The 14708-nt window shown below is 36.4% G+C and overlaps 2 protein-coding genes across 2 annotated transcripts; both read left to right on the top strand.

Moving 5' to 3' along the window:
- Positions 1 to 2245: 2245 nt before the first annotated feature.
- On the top strand, positions 2246 to 3044 carry LOC106084167 (cytochrome P450 4d2-like). The gene is made up of 2 exons (XM_013247681.2): positions 2246 to 2495; positions 2584 to 3044. The coding sequence occupies exons 1-2, from the start codon at positions 2330 to 2332 to the stop codon at positions 3042 to 3044; spliced, it is 627 nt and encodes a 208-aa protein (XP_013103135.2). The 5' UTR covers positions 2246 to 2329.
- Positions 3045 to 6156: 3112 nt separating this feature from the next.
- On the top strand, positions 6157 to 14668 carry LOC106084184 (uncharacterized). The gene is made up of 9 exons (XM_013247713.2): positions 6157 to 6478; positions 6544 to 7000; positions 7120 to 7322; positions 7419 to 7790; positions 7861 to 8189; positions 11774 to 11957; positions 12018 to 12474; positions 12530 to 13110; positions 13176 to 14668. The coding sequence occupies exons 1-9, from the start codon at positions 6310 to 6312 to the stop codon at positions 13508 to 13510; spliced, it is 3087 nt and encodes a 1028-aa protein (XP_013103167.2). The 5' UTR covers positions 6157 to 6309; the 3' UTR covers positions 13511 to 14668.
- Positions 14669 to 14708: the final 40 nt, after the last annotated feature.

Below are 14708 nucleotides of genomic sequence, written 5' to 3'. Positions count from 1 at the left end.
AATACCAGGCAATAACCAAGCTACGATAGCATGTAAATATGCTGATGTAAGCAAACACTGTTTGCTGACTTTAAATTAAACATTTTTAGCCTTTAGAGGACACGCTTTCAAATTTGTTAACACCTAATTGACAGTTAAGGCATTTCCTGTATGTCGAAGTAGATTTTTGTCAATATTAAATGTTAATGCTTTGTTTAAAAGCTTAATTATGATTTTAGTAGATATTTTGTCTGCTGTTAGTTAAAATAATGAAAAAATTATAAAATTTAAAAAATTTGGTAAAATTGTAGTTTGAAAACGTTTAAAAATCTTATATACAATATAAAAATCAATTTGTGTTTGTTTGTTTCTCGGTTTGTTTGTTTGTACCGTATAGACTCAAAAAAGGCTGAACCGATATATCGGGACCCTCCCCCTTAGCCCAAAAGTATTCAAGAGTAGAGTACGAATTTCATAATAAAAATTGGGTCCAAGTACCTGTGGAGCCGCCCCAGCCCCAAAACCGATTAATTATAAATAAAAATATATTATTTATGAATAAAAAATGTTAAATAAAATCAAAAGAAGGATGTTTTTAATGTTCTCGCCATAATTGTTGTTGTTGTAATTCCTCAAGGTCCTCAAAAATATGTTCATTGTGATGCTGCGGAACGCATTGGACTTCAAAATAAGTCCGATTTCCTCGAGTGTATTATAAAAACAAGATTTGGTTTCATTTATTACCCATTTTTTGTATAAACTGTCATGATTACACATTCTACTTACTCATCCTCTACTAACTTAAACTTCGAGGCGTAAGGGACGGTGCAATTAATTTCGCACATATAATTGACAGTATCATGCAACCTTTTGTCATTTGCAACCCAACACCCTGCACCATAATATTTATACATACATAATGCGTAGGTTATTTCAAAATTTAAAACTGTGGTATTTCTGTTGCAATTGCTGTATGACGGTATCAAAAAGACTTCGCTTATAGCAATGGCTCCTATTGAAGACAAGTAACGTCATTTGTATGCCGAGTCCGTGAGAGGATCCGCTAAGCGACATCGCTTCGTAAAGAAAGAAAATAAGGGGAGAGATTAGGTTAAAGTTTTAGTCCTATAAACACTCATACCACATTAGCGACAGCCCCATACCCCCGCACTGGTAATCCAATCAGGTTATGTTCTCGCTAGCATTCGAAACCTGGCGTGATAAGTTGACGTGACGTGATAAGTTGAAAATCTGGGTTCTTAGCCTCGCGAGAACATGATAGAAAATTTTCGGCGGTGCCAATGCCTCTAGGCTTCAAACTAAGCTGTCAGTGTAATTGCAACACCATCAGATGCAGAGCATTAAAAATTCGTTGCGAATTGTAGAAAATAGCTAAGATTCGGCAGCGTGCCTATGCACCATAGCCTAAAATGCAAAAATAGTCAAGAAATATTTTTGCAGTTAAAACAAAAAACTTTTGTCAAACACTAGCAAATCAATACCAGGCAATAACCAAGCTACGATAGCATGTAACTATGCTGATGTAAGCAAACACTGTTTGCTGACTTTAAATTAAACATTTTTAGCCTTTAGAGGACACGCTTTCAAATTTGTTAACACCTAATTGACAGTTAAGGCATTTCCTGTATGTCGAAGTAGATTTTTGTCAATATTAAATGTTAATGCTTTGTTTAAAAGCTTAGTTATGATTTTAGAAGATATTTTGTCTGCTGTTAGTTAAAATAATGAAAAAATTATAAAATTTAAAAAATTTGGTAAAATTGTAGTTTGAAAACGTTTAAAAATCTTATATACAATATAAAAATCAATTTGTGTTTGTTTGTTTCTCGGTTTGTTTGTTTGTACCGTATAGACTCAAAAAAGGCTGAACCGATATGTCGGGACCCTCCCCCTTAGCCCAAAAGTACTACCCAAAATAAAAGTGGGATTCAAATGAAAGGTATTCAAGAGTAGAGTACGAATTTCATAATAAAAATTGGGTCCAAGTACCTGGGGAGCCGCCGTATTTACAGTAGGAACAAAATATTATTTTCATTTTATTTTGTTAAATGTTATCAATATTTTTAAAATCTTCTGGCGAAAATGTTTAAAGTAGTTAGGTATGTTTTTTTTTTTTTTTGACTAGTATTCATTGCGTTCTATGGATTTTGATTAATTTGTCTGTTACGTCATTTAGCATTTCATGAGCTTCTGCACGGATCTTGAATGAAACATTTTTTTTTTGACTTACTTCTAAAAAACGATTTTTGTTAAATACTCGATGGGAAGACAGTATCAAAACGGCTTTCAAAACGACAATCTTCAATGAATTTTTAAACGCATTCTGAAAATGTGGTGGCTTATCTTCAGTTTTATATTTTCAAGTCTCATCATCTGGGATGTTTTAAAGAGGCAACGGCATAATCTTGTTCTCAAACAATCCTCTATCAAAGGGCCATATTTTATTGAGCCCCTCATCGGAGATTCATGGCTGGGATTGGGCAATGATAGAGCAAGTAATGTCTGGTCTTTTAAAAAAAATCAAAGACATTTCATGTAACATTTTATTGTATATTAAAAAATTTCTTTCTTTCACAATCATAGATGTTTTTCGTCTTTTTGCCAAGCTCAAAAATAAATACGGAAGAGTTTATCGCTTGTGGCTATTTTATGATTTAATGTTGGTCATTTCGGATGTGAAATATTTCGAAACAATTCTAACCTGTACAAATACCATTAAGAAATCATTCATCTACGATATGTTTACCAAGTGGTTGGGTGAGGGCCTATTGCTAAGTCATGGCTCGAAATGGTACGCTAGACGAAAACTTCTCACGCCCACCTATCATTTCAAGATACTGGAGGATTTTGTGGAGGTATTCGATCAACAGAGTCGAGTATTGGTAAAACGCCTCCATCCAATGGCCGATGGCAAGACGGTTTATAATATTTTCCCAGTTATATGCCCCACCGCATTGGACATCATTACGGAAACGGCCATGGGAGTAAAGGTGAATGCTCAGGATCATCCGGACTTTCCCTACGTCGAAGCAGTAAAAAAGTAAGTAACACGATAGGCAAAAATAAAGTTTTTAACACTTAAAAATGGCATAAAGGCCCTGGTGCATTCATATGGAAATTCATATTTCTACTCCATCATACAAATCTATGTATATTCTTATTAACTAAATTCATATATTTGGACTGATTTTTACCGTGCTTGGCATGGATAGATCTTACGGATATCTCTAAAAAGGCATGGAAATATTACATCTCTAAGAAGATATAGATATATGTATGGCCGATATGTTGCAATATACCTCACATAGTAATGTGCTGGGAAAATATAATCAAATCGTGAGATTGGTATTTCAGATCACCATTCCATATGCTGAAGTTACCTAAGACAAAAGCAACGGCTATCAGTAATACAATATACGTACTCATGAGAGTAGGTCTTATTGTAATTTTATTGAATGGGTTCTTAAAGGGCTTTAAAATTACAAAATTCAGAAAATAAAAAATAAAATAAATAAAGAACAACAAGATTGACGTGCTTGTTGAACAGACCTCGTATATATATTTTTTTTGTCTGCCATACTCGTCATGGATGTAGGAGAGTCTGCACTAGGTCATATAAAATTTCAATTAATCCGTACGCTCAAGAAGGAGAATCGGAAAACGTGACCATTTCATGAAAATGTTTTCCTAAAGGTTGGTACCAATTTCGAGTATCACAGTGAACATTAAAATTTATTATTTCAAAAATTTAGTTAAACTTCTTTAGATAAAAATTTTTGCAGAACTCAAATTTTAAAAGAAAATTTAGAATTCCATGTTGGTACTCTTACTCATCGCATGCCTTTGATGAAACTGACAATGGGGTTACATGACTTACATGTAACTCAACGCTCAATGAACTTACATCCAACTTATGTTGGATTGCACGTGAGTCTACGGATTTTAGCCACCCTCAGACCATTTACACAATTTTTAGTTTTTTTATAAGCTTTAGAATAATTCGTAGATTTGTTTGATATTTGCATGTCGTGTGTAATTGGTTCTCTGTTCTCTAGAACTTTTTCTTGTCCGACACACACGTGTAAATCCGAAATGAAGAGTATTTACATACGAACTGCAACAGATCATCGATTACTACAATTATCAATAAACTATTTCTTTGTACCTTGCTCTCTAATGTTTAACTTATACGTAATTGTTAAACGAACTCTGAATCTATTTACGTACACAATTTTTCAAAGTGTCGTACGTTAATAGGTTGTACACATCTCGAAGAAATTGCGAAATTTTTTGAACGAAGTTAATACCCAGCTCAATGCCCACTGTTAGCTTTAACTCATTTAATCTTCAGCCAATTTAAAAGAATCCTGTTCTATATAAATAACAGCAAATACTTATAATGAGCCCAAAGTAATGAAAACAAGTAAAAGGGCATTAAGTTCGACCAGGCCGAACTTTGGATACCCATCATCCCTTTCGTCACAATCCGGTGAAAATTGGATAGCTTTCAAATTTCAACAAAATCGGGTAATAGATAAAGCTTCAGACCCTTAATCGGCACACGTGTCTATATGGCAGCTATATCTAAATATAGTCCGATCTTTACCATATTTGGGTCGGATGGCGGGTGGCCTAAAACTACTTACTGTTTCAAATTTCAGCGAAATCGGATAAAAAATAAAGCTTTTATTCGCTTCAGAACCTTTATCGGGAGATCGGTTGTATGGCAGCTATATCTAATTATAGTCCGATTCGAATCATATTTGGGAGGGATGTCAGGAGGCTTAAAATAACCCTCTGTTTCAAATTTCTGCGAAATCGGGAAAAAAATAGACCTTTTATGGGCTTCAGACCCTTTATCGGCAGATTGGTCTATATGGCAGCTATATCTAAATGCAGTCCGATCTGAACCATTTTTGGGTCCTACGTTAGGAGGCATAAAACTACTCAATGTTTCAAATTTCAGCAAAATCGGTTAAAAAATAAAGCTTTTATGGGCTTTAGACCCTTTATCTGGAGATCGGTCTATATGGCAGCTGTACCTAAATATAGTCCGATTTGATCTATATTTAGGTCAGATGTCAGGAGGCTTAAAAAAAAACCTCTGTTTCAAATTTCTGCGAAATCGGGTAATAAATAAAGCTTTTATTGGCTTCAGACCCCTTATCGACAGATTGGTCTATATGGCAGCTATATCTAAATATGAACCGACCTTATCCATATTTGGGTTAGATGTCGGGAGGGACTACTAACCGTTTCAAATTTCAGCAAAATCGGATGAAAATAAAGCATTTATGGGCATTAGACCCTTTATCGGCAGATCGGTCTATATAGCAGCTATATCCAAATATGGTACGATTTGGCCCGTTCAAAACTTAACTTAGCGTGCATCAAAAAGACGTATCTGTGCCAAATTTCAGCTCAATATCTCAATTTTTGAAGGCTGTAGAGTGAATACAAACGACGTATAGACGAACAGACGGACAGACACACGGACATCGTTAAATCGTCTTAGAATTTTACGACGATCCAAAGTATATATTTTACTTTGTAGGGTCGGAAATTGATATTTAGATGTGTTGTAAATGGAATGACTAAATGAATATACCATATTAGAGAAATTCATTTTGAGCCAAATGTGGCGTATTGGGAGTTATTATTGTACCAAGCACTTTCTCAATGTACTTTTTCCGACCCCCAAAGAAATGAAGAAACAGAGTTATTGGCCACCTTCGAATTTATTTTCCCATGTTAACACATTTCACTTAAGAACAAATGAGACCACTATAGCGAACTTAAAAATGATGCCTCGATTAATGGGGAATTAATGTATGGACCAAGCGAGCCCAGCGACCAACCGACTCCAAAGTATTGAAGAAAAAGAGGTATTGGCCCTGTAGCGGGAAATCGTTTCACCACACACTGGTTGAAATAAATAAATCAATAAAAATATGTTTTTCAATAACAAGATGGTACTCTACAATATGTTAATCGAATCTAACTCAACAAAAAATGTTAGTACTTGTTTATAAATAGAACGTATAGCAATATGTTTTTTTTTTTAATTTTTCCCTTGCACTCTAGCAGCGGCCGGTGTATGCCATTCATCGGGCGAGAATCGTTTGGAGGTCCTCACATTATGGAGCACATTATTTTTTTGTATTATTATTTACTGTTGTTTGCATTGAATGAACGCTTTAACGACTCGTTTCTCACTGTCAATCGATTGGAAACAATTCATTGTAGACAGTTTCAAAATAATATTTAAAACGATCACAACAAATTAATTGGAACAGCGGAACTTGCAGCATGCTGTCGATTATCGTCTTTGGCATAGTGTTAATCTGCCTTCTTAGTTGGGATCGTTTGAAAAGGCGACGACGTAACCAATTCCTAAAACAGTTGGGCATTCGAGGACCTTGGTTCATAGTGCCTATTATAGGCGATGCCTGGTTGGGTTTGGGCAATGATACAGCAAGTAATGATTTAATCAAAAAAAGGTTGTTAAAGGGGTTGATATTTGAAACTATTCCCAAACTTTAGATGTCTTCAAGCTCTTCGCAAGACTGGGTCGCAAATATGGCAAAGTTTTCCGCATGTGGCTGTTCTTTAGGCTCATGTTGGTTATATCGGATGTCAAGTATTTCGAAGCTATTCTAAGCAGTCCAGGCGTCATTAGGAAATCTTTTATCTATGATATGCTGTCGGGTTGGTTAGGCGATGGTCTCTGGTTGAGCTACAGTACAAAGTGGCATGTTAGACGAAAGCTGCTAACACCCACCTATCACTTTAAGATTTTGGAACAATTTGTTGAGGTATTCGATCAACAAAGTCGGGTGTTGGTTAAACGCCTTTCCACCATGGCCGATGGCAAAACGGTTTATAATATGTTTCCAATAATATGTCTAACAGCATTAGACATTATTACGGAAACGGCCATGGGTGTAAAAGTCAATGCCCAAGATCATCCGGAATTTGCTTATGCCAAAGCGGTTAAAGAGTGAGTATTTTCTTCGTGAGGGGATGTGGAACTTGTAAGTTCACAATCGAAAAGCCTAAAATAGGTCTATGCACCTTTCTCAATTTTCAAATGAATTTAAAGATTTTGTTTTTTTACAGCGCCACCGATGTAATTGCCACTCGTGCTATGAAACCCATTCAATATTTTCATCTTGGATTTCTGCTGACTGCATTTCCATCTTATCTCAAATTGAGGAAAAGCATTCGCATAATGCACGATTTTACAAATAAAGTGATTTTCGACAGGAAACGGAAAATTGAGTCGGAACGTATGAATGCCAAAGAAACTTCTCTAAGTTTGGGTAAGCAAAGGTGTTAAAAATTGATTTTACTTTAATAGTCATCTTAACGAATCTTTGTTTTTTTCCATAAATTTCACAAACGTATTGCCTCAATAGATGACGCTCAAAACGATGTGGGACAAAAGAAACGCATGACATTTTTGGACGTTCTGCTGCAGTCGCATATTGATGGACAACCGCTAAAGGACGAAGAAATACGAGAGGAAGTTGACACATTCATGTTTGAAGGACATGACACAACGACCAGTGGCATATCCTTTTGCTTATATCTATTAGCACGTCATCCACATGTCCAGCAAAGGGTCCTTCAGGAAATAAACGAGGTAATGGGAGAAGATAAGAGCCAAGCAGTTACTATGAAAGATTTGCAAGAGTTGAAATATTTGGAGGCGGTCATAAAGGAATCATTACGATTGTATCCTTCAGTGCCAATAATTTCACGTTACACCGAAAAAGACATAGAAGTGGGTATGTACCACATACTTTTACCATAGACTTTTTGCCATGCAAAATTTTTTCAATTCGCTGATACTTTCAGATGGTCATTTTATACCGGCGCACAGTAATCTTTCCCTCTTGATTTATGATGTGGCTCGAGATCCAGATATTTTTTCAAATCCTGATGATTTCATACCCGAAAGATTTTACCAAAAATTGGAACAAAATTACAATCCCTTTGCCTACACACCCTTTTCGGCAGGGCCACGCAACTGCATTGGACAGAAGTTTGCCATGTTGGAAATGAAATGCACGCTTAGTATGGTGCTGCGATACTTTGAACTTTTGCCACTGGGTGTCAGTGTAGTGCCACAAATGAATATGATCCTACGCTCGGCCACCGGTATCAATTTGGGTTTGAGGCCTCGCGTCGCATGAAGTGAACGTTGTAGCTTTTAAACGAGAATTAAGATTAGCAAACAATAAGCTTTTGGTTTAAGAAATAAATTGAGCTTGGAAAAAATATATTTTTCTCTTTAACAAGCAATGGGGCATAAAAGATTGTTTTGTTTTACTAAATATTTCAGTAAGCCAACCATACAGAAACGATTAATGCCCTGAAGCACGAAATTGAAGTCGCCACGATAGCCATAGAGGCCAACACTATCGAATTATGTTGATAAATAGGCCCGGCGGAACGAGCAACTGCAAGTCCAATCGCGGCAATCATATGAGCAATGTCCTTTCTATTCTTTATTCAAGCGAAAAGATGAGGAATTGCAACACTAAAAAACTATTTGTCGTAACTTTAAAGATTCGAGTAAAAAAAAACTTTTCCTTCGATGAAAGATTTTGTTACTGATATTAATGAATTTTTATACCAACGAGTTGTTTAATATATCCCTAACTTTGCATCTTACAAGGGCTACTCTGTACGTTTCTGGCCTAATAATGAAAATGCAAATTTTAATCATCAAAAATCGTTTTATTGTTTTCCAACTTATCCTCGAGCATGATTTATACACTTTTGCATGCGCTCAAATCAATTCTCTCAGCGGAACAGTCGCCACATTGCCAGTTTTGCCGAAGAAACAGGCAACCATTCGCTTCGAAGTGCTTCTTCCACGAACAACTTTCGTAGGATTTGGCCCGTGTTCGAAGGACTACGCGGTCTTTTGTTGTTTTGATTAAGATCATACACAGAGAAAAATCATTCTAAGAAAAAACCAAATACCAAATTTGTATGTGAAATAGTAAATATCTCAAGGAATTTTAGATTTGCATTGAAGCCATTAATTATTGAGGTGGGTTTGTGGAGACTTGACAGACAAAATAATTGAAATTTTGGGGATTTTTAACAAATTCTTTTGATGAGTTAGGTGTTAAAATAGACGTGCTTCCATGTAGCACACCAGACTCCCATGCCATTCATGATTTGCAAACCCAGGTTCGAATCCCCTGGCCGGTCAAACAATTTTTTTATTGCTACTTATTCTTTAAACTTATTTTAAAAAATTAGTCTTAAAAAATATGTATGTCGACCGTATTAAATTAAAAAATTATAAATTTATAATTTAAAAAAAATACTACGCAGTAATACTTATTGCGTTATTTCATCAAAAAGAAAATGATGTCGGAAAACTGGCACGCCTGAGATCATGGGTTCCAATATCCACGGCGGCAAAAAAATTACTAAAACAAGTTTTTAGGGTAATACAATAGATAGTACACAGAGTCACAGAGAAAAACCGAGAGCAAGCAAAAGCAGTAAACGAACGAGAACAAGCAAGCACGTGAGCCAAACAAAGAAAATAAAACCACCATCGCACCGAAGCATTGTAGCAGCAAACATTTTATGTGGTTGGGATAATGGTTTTTTGTTGTGCTTATGAATATATTGTTGTTGTTGTTATATGCAGGCCTGCATAGAGTGCCTTTCGGCAACATAATAAATAGTTTCCAGAAAATTAACACATTTTGTCGTTGTTTTCTCGTCAAAAGTTGTTGTTTTTTTTTTTACTTATAAATCGACGATTCTCGATCGTATTTTGTCAACATTTCTTCGCAATTATCGACACGATAATGGTTAAATTGTGCGGAATCCAATAGGAACAAACCTTTTTACGGAAAGGAATTCATCCTATATCGAATGTATGTACACAGAAAAAATATCACAAACATTTTTGTAATTAAAAATAATAACGTTTTCAATTAAAAAATTAATTGAATCAATCATTTTTTAAAAAATGCCATACAAATGGGAGCGTGTTTAATGTTCACGTTTTAACAGAAAAGATGCTTTGTTCAATAATGAGATTTTTCTACAAATAAACAAATTGAGAAGTCAACATTAACATCAACCGTACTAGACACAGTTGTTGGAAGTCCTAAAGAAACACTATGTGCAAAATTTCAGCCTAATCGGACAAAAATTGTGACCTCCAGTGGCTCAAGAAGTCAAATCGGAAGATCGGTTTATATGGGAGTTATCTCCAAATCTGAACCCATATGGCCCATTTGCAATGGCCCAACAACCTACATCAATATAAAGTATCTGTACAAAATTTCAAGCTGCTAGCTTAACGCGTTCGACCGCTATCGTGATTTCGATAATCTGACGGACGGACGGACATGGCTAGATCGACTCAGGATGTCGAGACGGATAATGAGCAACATTCTCTGAAATGAGAGCACAATTTATTGTTTTGCACCCTTTATAAGAACTGAAGAGATGGATATCAGATTTCTAGAAAACTAAAACACTTAAATGCCTGTTGCTATGCAAAATGGTCTGTGAGAAAAAGAAAGTTTTTCATTTCGATGCACTTTTAAGCCTAACGCCAATTGACTTTTGAAGGAAAGGTTCAACGATTTATATATTTTAAAAATACAGTTTGATGGTCCGATGTCTATTTTGGAAACGCAAACACAATTATCTTTGTTTGAGGTATTACTATTGACGCTTCTGCTTCATTTATAGTAAGAATGAATAAATGCACGCTGAATGAGGTGGGTCGAAATAACTTATCATAAATTGCTTGTAACCCACTTTGATGAAATAAGACCTTTGACAAATGGAAAATTGAAAAATAAAGAAATTTGAGAAAACGCCACATTTTTTACACAATGACAGGAGAATATTTCGCGCAAACCTTTTCTTACACCTTAATATTTTTATATAATTATTATTATATAGTTTTTTTGCACTTCCCTTATGTGCAATTCTAAACGGCAAGAAGCTTTAAATTTGAAAAAGACATATTTTTGTAAGTTCAAATCAATATCAGAACATCATTTAAAATATTGCCATTGGCCATCTTTCTTCCAGAGGCCACCGAAGCGCAGAGGTCAGCATGTCCGCCTATGACGCTGAGCGCCTGGCAAGAACATCAGGAAAAAATGTCAGCGGTGGTTATCCCTTCCTAATGCTGGTAACATTTGTGAGATACTATACCATTTGGTATGGCAGCCATGTACAAACTTCTCCCCAAAGAAGTGTCGCACCGCGGCATGCCGTTCGGACTCGGCAATAAAAAGGCTTAAAAACTTTCATCGGACAGCACTCATTGATATGTGAGAAGTTTTCCCCTACTCCATAATGGAATGTTCATGGGAAAATTAGCATTTGCATTTTCCTTCCACTCAGAAGCATACTTGCGAGCCGCTCTAATGTTCTTTCGTCAACGTATGAGTTTTTTTGTATTGCATTTTAACTACGATGTATATACACAAATATGTCTACATATGTATATTATGAAGATACATATTCTATTGATACAATTGTCGACATGAGCATGTCGGAATTTTTAAACGACGTCAAATTTCAAACACATCATGTTGGCAATTTCTTTATGTCGCCTATGGAGACTCTCGTTTTATTTTCCATCATGCCAAAGCAGGTGACTGTCAATGCGACATGCACAAAACATTTAGCTTTTCTATAAATGCAAGCTAGTCTACAATTTTCTTCTAAACTAAAAGTGAAGAAGAACACGGAAAAATAATATTTTGGATTTGAAAGCCTTGAAACTATGTATCTGGAATTGCTGATACTCCTCATGATCTTGGCCTTTACTGCCGACTATCTGATGAGGAAAAGGATAAATGACATTGTAAACGCTTCAAATTTCCCTCGCCCCAGATATACTTTGCCCATACTTGGAGACTGTTTGCCATATCTTGGTTTGGAAATAAAAGGTGGCAAGTACTATCGGTGTGTTGGTGCAGTTTGAATAATATGTGCATTGTGGTTTTTAGATTCCCTGGACTTCTTCAATCGTATGCATGAGAAATTCGGGAAAGTATGTCGCCTGTGGGTCTTCTACAGATGCATCTTCTTTGTGCAAGATGTGAAATTCTTCGAACACATCCTCAGCAGTCCAACACTGATAAGCAAGTCCTTTTTCTATGACATGGTGTCGTCTTGGCTGGGCAATGGCCTACTCTTGAGCACTGGCTCCAAATGGCACAAACGTCGCAAGATTATAACGCCTACGTTCCACTTCAAGATACTGCAGCAATTTGTGGAGATCTTTGATCATCATTCGCGCACCATGGTTAGCAAACTATCAAAGATAGCCGATGGAAAAACCTCCATAGATATTTATCAGGCAGTGTGTCCAGCTACTTTGGACATAATAGCCGAGGCGGCTTTGGGGGTGAAAATAGATGCCCAACAAAATACTGATATTGCCTATACAAAGGCCTTGAAAATGTATGTATGCTTCAAAGATTGGCCAAATCTAACAAAGATTTATGTTTTTTTTTAGAGTTGCCCATATAACATGGTATCGCTTTATGAATCCCTTTCGGTATTCCGATATCAATTTCATGCTACTAGCTCCAAGATATTACATGCAATTGCACAAAAACATACGCATAATGCATGTCTTCACGGAAAAGATGATCAATGAAAGAAGGGCAACCTTGACAAGATCTAGCGAATCAGCAAAGGCTTCCCAATCATGTCCAGACATTGTGGAGGACGACCAATCAGTTGGTCTAAAGCAGCGCCTGTCATTTCTGGATGTTCTTCTGCAAGCCACAATTGACGATCAATATCTTACAAATGCCGACATACGTGAGGAAGTCGATACATTCACTTTCGAAGGGCACGACACTACCACCAGTGGCATATCTAACACCTTGTATCTGTTGGCTCGCCATCCAAAGGCACAAGAGAAAGTGTTTGAGGAAATTTTAAATGTTATTGGTGCAGACAAAGAGAAGTCGGTTGGCATGAATGAATTGCAAGAGCTTAAATATCTTGAGTGTGTCCTTAAGGAGAGTATGCGTTTGTATCCCCCTGTTCCCCTCATAGGAAGGGAGGTCAAAGAGGATACCAAAATCGGTATGTTATAACTATGGTGTATAGCGAAGCAACTCTTATTTTGAAACAGTTTCTATACGCAACAGGTGATCAAGTTTTACCTGCCAACAGCACGATTTGCATGTCCATATATGCCATAGGTCATGATCCACAATTATTTGAATTTCCTGAAGAATTTCGTCCAGAACGCTTTGCCTGCAGCAAAGACGAGAAAATAAATCCCTATGCCTATGTTCCCTTCAGTGCTGGCCCACGCAACTGTATTGGACAAAAATTTGCCATCTTGGAGATGAAATCAATCGTAAGCTGCATCATACGTCATTATGAACTATTGCCTTTGGGTGTCGAGTTTCAACCGATAGTAAGCCTGGTTTTACGTTCATCTACTGGTGTAAATTTGGGTTTGAAACGTCGCATTTAAAACAAAATTCTGAGAAAATCTTAGTACATTTTTATACCCTCCACCATATGATGGGGATATACTAATTTCATCTTCCGTTTGTAACTCCTCAAAATATTGGTCATCACGTCATCACATTTTAAAACGATCTAGCTATGTCCGTCCGTCTGTCTGTCGAAAGCACCCTTGAAATTTTGCACAAATACTTCTTATTAGTGTAGGTCGGTTGAGATTTTATGTCGGTCCATGTTTTGATATAGCTGCCATATGAACCGATCTGGGATCTTGACTTCTTGAGCCTCTAGAGGGCGCAATTACTATCCAATATGGCTAAAAATTTTTACAACGGCTGCTCCTCTCATGATCTTTAATTTACGTGTCAAATATGTTCTGAATCGGTCTATAGCCTAATACAGCTCCCATGTAACTGGGAAGCGTAAATAATTGCTCACGAAATGGGCCACAAGCAACGCTGTTTCATAGTTGTTGCCTTTGTTATGTGTCGTTGTATGACTTGTTTGTATTACATCGTTCAGTAGTCACAATTTTTTAATTTTAATTTTTAATGGACAATTTTCGTGCGAATGATCTTAATGCTAGGCTTTACTACATTCTAACATCATGCCATGTGTGATCATAAAGTACGTTTACACTGATCATTACAACCTGCTGTAATGCCTTAATCGCCTGTCTTCCCATAAAAAATGCAGCTGACGTTAGCCATAGATTTGGATTTAAGGAGCAGTATAAATGAGGTTATAGTCTGAATAGGTTCATAACAAGATATCGCATATAAACCGTTCTTGATGTTTGCCCTCTTAAGCGATATGGGCGCAACTCATACCCCATTTGGCAAGAGCAGCACAGTTTTAATACAAGTTGGACGACAATCATATGATAAGGGGCCTCCTTTCCATAGCCGAGTCCGATACCTCTTTGGGGAGAAGTTTTTACATGGCAAAGTACCTCACAAATGTCGCCAACACTAGGAGGGGACAACCACCGCTAAACATTTTTTTATAATTTTCTTGCCAGGATTCGAACCCATGCTTTCAGCCTCATAGGCGGACATGCTAACCTCTGCGCTACGGTGGCCTTCATTGTAATTTAATAGTTTCATATATTTCCATATATTTGTTAGATTTTACATACTTTTTAATAAAAATGTATTTTATTTCATGTATATGTTTATATTATAATAATATTGGCTTTTAATATT

The sequence above is a fragment of the Stomoxys calcitrans genome, chromosome 4 (genome assembly GCF_963082655.1).
Source record: "Stomoxys calcitrans chromosome 4, idStoCalc2.1, whole genome shotgun sequence".
Taxonomy (NCBI): domain Eukaryota; kingdom Metazoa; phylum Arthropoda; class Insecta; order Diptera; family Muscidae; genus Stomoxys; species Stomoxys calcitrans.
This window is presented reverse-complemented; position numbering and strand designations above follow the sequence as displayed.

Coding starts and splice junctions, on each gene's coding strand:
- LOC106084167 (XM_013247681.2), top strand. CDS start 2,330: ATGTGGTGGCTTATCTTCAGTTTTATATTTTCAAGTCTCATCATCTGG. Junction 2,496..2,583: donor ATTGGGCAATGATAGAGCAA/GTAATGTCTGGT, acceptor TCACAATCATAG/ATGTTTTTCGTCTTTTTGCC.
- LOC106084184 (XM_013247713.2), top strand. CDS start 6,310: ATGCTGTCGATTATCGTCTTTGGCATAGTGTTAATCTGCCTTCTTAGT. Junction 11,958..12,017: donor TCTTGGTTTGGAAATAAAAG/GTGGCAAGTACT, acceptor TGTGGTTTTTAG/ATTCCCTGGACTTCTTCAAT. Junction 12,475..12,529: donor TATACAAAGGCCTTGAAAAT/GTATGTATGCTT, acceptor GTTTTTTTTTAG/AGTTGCCCATATAACATGGT.